The 2,500-nt window shown below is 33.7% G+C and overlaps 1 protein-coding gene across 9 annotated transcripts in view; it reads left to right on the top strand.

Moving 5' to 3' along the window:
• The window catches only part of LOC113816122 (TLC domain-containing protein 3A), a 7,736-nt gene that overhangs the window by 3,405 nt on the left and 1,831 nt on the right, over positions 1-2,500 (top strand). For all 9 annotated transcript variants that reach the window (XM_070128789.1, XM_070128810.1, XM_070128793.1 and 6 more), the window contains exons 3-5: positions 419-559; positions 883-1,002; positions 1,302-1,423. In XM_070128789.1, coding sequence (XP_069984890.1) covers positions 419-559; positions 883-1,002; positions 1,302-1,423 — 383 coding nt within the window. The remainder of the gene's footprint in view (positions 1-418; positions 560-882; positions 1,003-1,301; positions 1,424-2,500) is intronic.

Below are 2,500 nucleotides of genomic sequence, written 5' to 3'. Positions count from 1 at the left end.
TTGGTCTTTTATTCATGAATGTATATATAATTAAAGTCTTACATGTTCACAAATGTTAAAGTAAAGACTGATTATTGTGTATGCTCAGTTATGTATCTGTGTGTGTGTGTGTGTGTGTGTGTGTGTGTGTGTGTGTGTGTGTGTGTGTGTGTGTGTGTGTATATATGTGTGTGTGTATATGTGTGTGTGTATATGTGTGTGTGTATATGTGTGTGTGTGTGTATGTGTGTGTGTGTGTGTGTGTGTGTGTGTGTGTGTGTGTGTGTGTGTGTGTGTGTGTGTGTGTGTGTGTGTGTGTGTGTGTGTGTATGTGTGTGTGTGTGTGTATTTTTTCTCTGTTTTTTATTACAGAGTATGAGTAGTTTATTTATATATATAAGAAAATATCTTAACGTTTACAATGTATTTCTCCTCTAAGGCAATAGCGTCATCCGTGTGTGGTGTGGTGGTGGTGCTTTCTTGCTACCATGATGTGATGTGGGCTGTACATCCTTTGGCCTCACAATATGGCTTGGCAGCTTCAAGTTACTTTATATATGATACTTTTGCAATGTATGAGGTAAGACATATTTTTTTGCATTGCAGAAAATTCATGATTATGCATTTTCATTTCATGTACCAGCTTTATTGATCTATGCAAATCATCTTTCTGTTACTTCCTTATACATATGATACATTCTTTTTACATGATAAACATGAGAGAAATGTACCTAGTTCTGCTTTACTTGTATGTTTAGAGCCACAGTTTTTATAGGACCAGATTTTTAAACTTAAAGAAAGTAAGACACTATTGTAACAGACTACCATGATAGTAAGTAGTTTATTGAAATTGTTTACCAGATATTAATATTTTTTACTAAGATATTAATTTCCAATTTGAAGGTCTACTTATCAAGCTTACCAGAAGTGCCTGAATCTTTTGGCAAACGTGTTAAGGGATTTGTAAAGAGGAGAACTTTACTTGTGTTACATCATGTAGGGGTGTCTGCATTTCTCTTTCCCGTAAGTATGATTTAAATGTGTACCCATTATGATAATAGAAATTTGATATTACACTGTCTGTCATCCAAGTATTTTTTGTTACAAGTCTATTATACGACTACATATATCATCATGACTTAGTAAGAAGTGCTAACAATAAAAAAAATTACATCTCAAGGTTTGATTGTGTCAAAGGTAAGGTTGATAATCAACATTTCATTCTAATTAATCTAAATACAAACTTTATCCTTGTTCCATAGAAAAAGGAATAGTTATTTTAAAACTTTTGTCTTCATTCATACTTTGAAAATGTTTGCCAGGTGTTGGTGTATCGAAGTGGCATTGGTGACTTCTTTGTCGGGTGTTTCTTCTGTGTTGAGCTGAGTGGTCCCTTCACAAACATGAGAGTTATTCTTAGTAGACTCGGACTGAAATATTCAAAGTAAGTGTTCATTATATGTCCATTTTTGTATGTCCATTTATGAATCATATATGTATATTATACATTAACTTTTAATATCAGGGAAGAATCTCTTAGCATCACTCATAATTGCTCAACAGATTCTCCTTCTGGTCCTCCTACCAGATGTTTTTAAGTTATATTGTCTTTGTTCACAATTATCCCATGTATGCTTTGGTATGTAAAAGATAATTTTGCTGTCAAATGGCATTTTTTATTATGTCACTCATGCTAGTTTTGAAGACTGATGAACATTCATAGATTCCCAATAGTCTCTTCTGCTACAAAAAAGCTGCTATACTCTATGAATTTCCTTCGACTGGTTGTTGTATGCCTCGTTTAGAAATGAGTGAGAACTCATGGCAGTAGCTACAAAGCCAGCAAAGTAAAAGACAGCGTCCACAAGTAATACAAACACATTTAGGTAAACAAAAATAGTTTGTACACTCAAAAAAGCCTATGGTATAAAATTAGCTCTTGTAGAAATGAATTATTTTCCTTTAAACAGAATGTTATTTTTTATGCAAAAAAAGAAAAGAAAAAAAGAATGAAGTAGCTACCCCTTTCTTCAATGTTGTATTAGGTTATTCCAGTTAAGATTCAGTTAACCAAAGCTGTACTTAAGTACTTTAGGGTATCACCAAACATTGTCGGCATTAATTATAGTATAAATGTTAGTTCTTTACACCCTCAATATGAGTTCCCCCAATGTGGACCTCACTTGTAATAGCTAGCCCAAAATTCTGATAGGAGGAGAATGGAACTTATAGAATTGACCATTAGTCTCCCTGTACCAGCGACCTCTCTAAGCCAATACTCTGGTATAAAGTTGGAGGTCACCCAGGACATAATTGTGACAAAACAGTTTCTAAGTGAATGAGGTAGTTAGAAAGTAGGAATCTCTGGCAAACACTTGTGATGCCAGAAAGGGTCAATATATTACACATGTTAAAATGAAATAACAGAGACAACAATAATTTTCAATTTTACTAGGTGATAAAAGTCTCAGATGATTGTGAAGATTCTTGTGAATGGATCTCCATTCAACACTAAATATGC

This window comes from Penaeus vannamei, chromosome 2, assembly GCF_042767895.1.
Source record: "Penaeus vannamei isolate JL-2024 chromosome 2, ASM4276789v1, whole genome shotgun sequence".
Taxonomy (NCBI): domain Eukaryota; kingdom Metazoa; phylum Arthropoda; class Malacostraca; order Decapoda; family Penaeidae; genus Penaeus; species Penaeus vannamei.
Note: the sequence above shows the minus strand (reverse complement) of the source record. Positions and strands in the feature narration are given on the sequence as shown.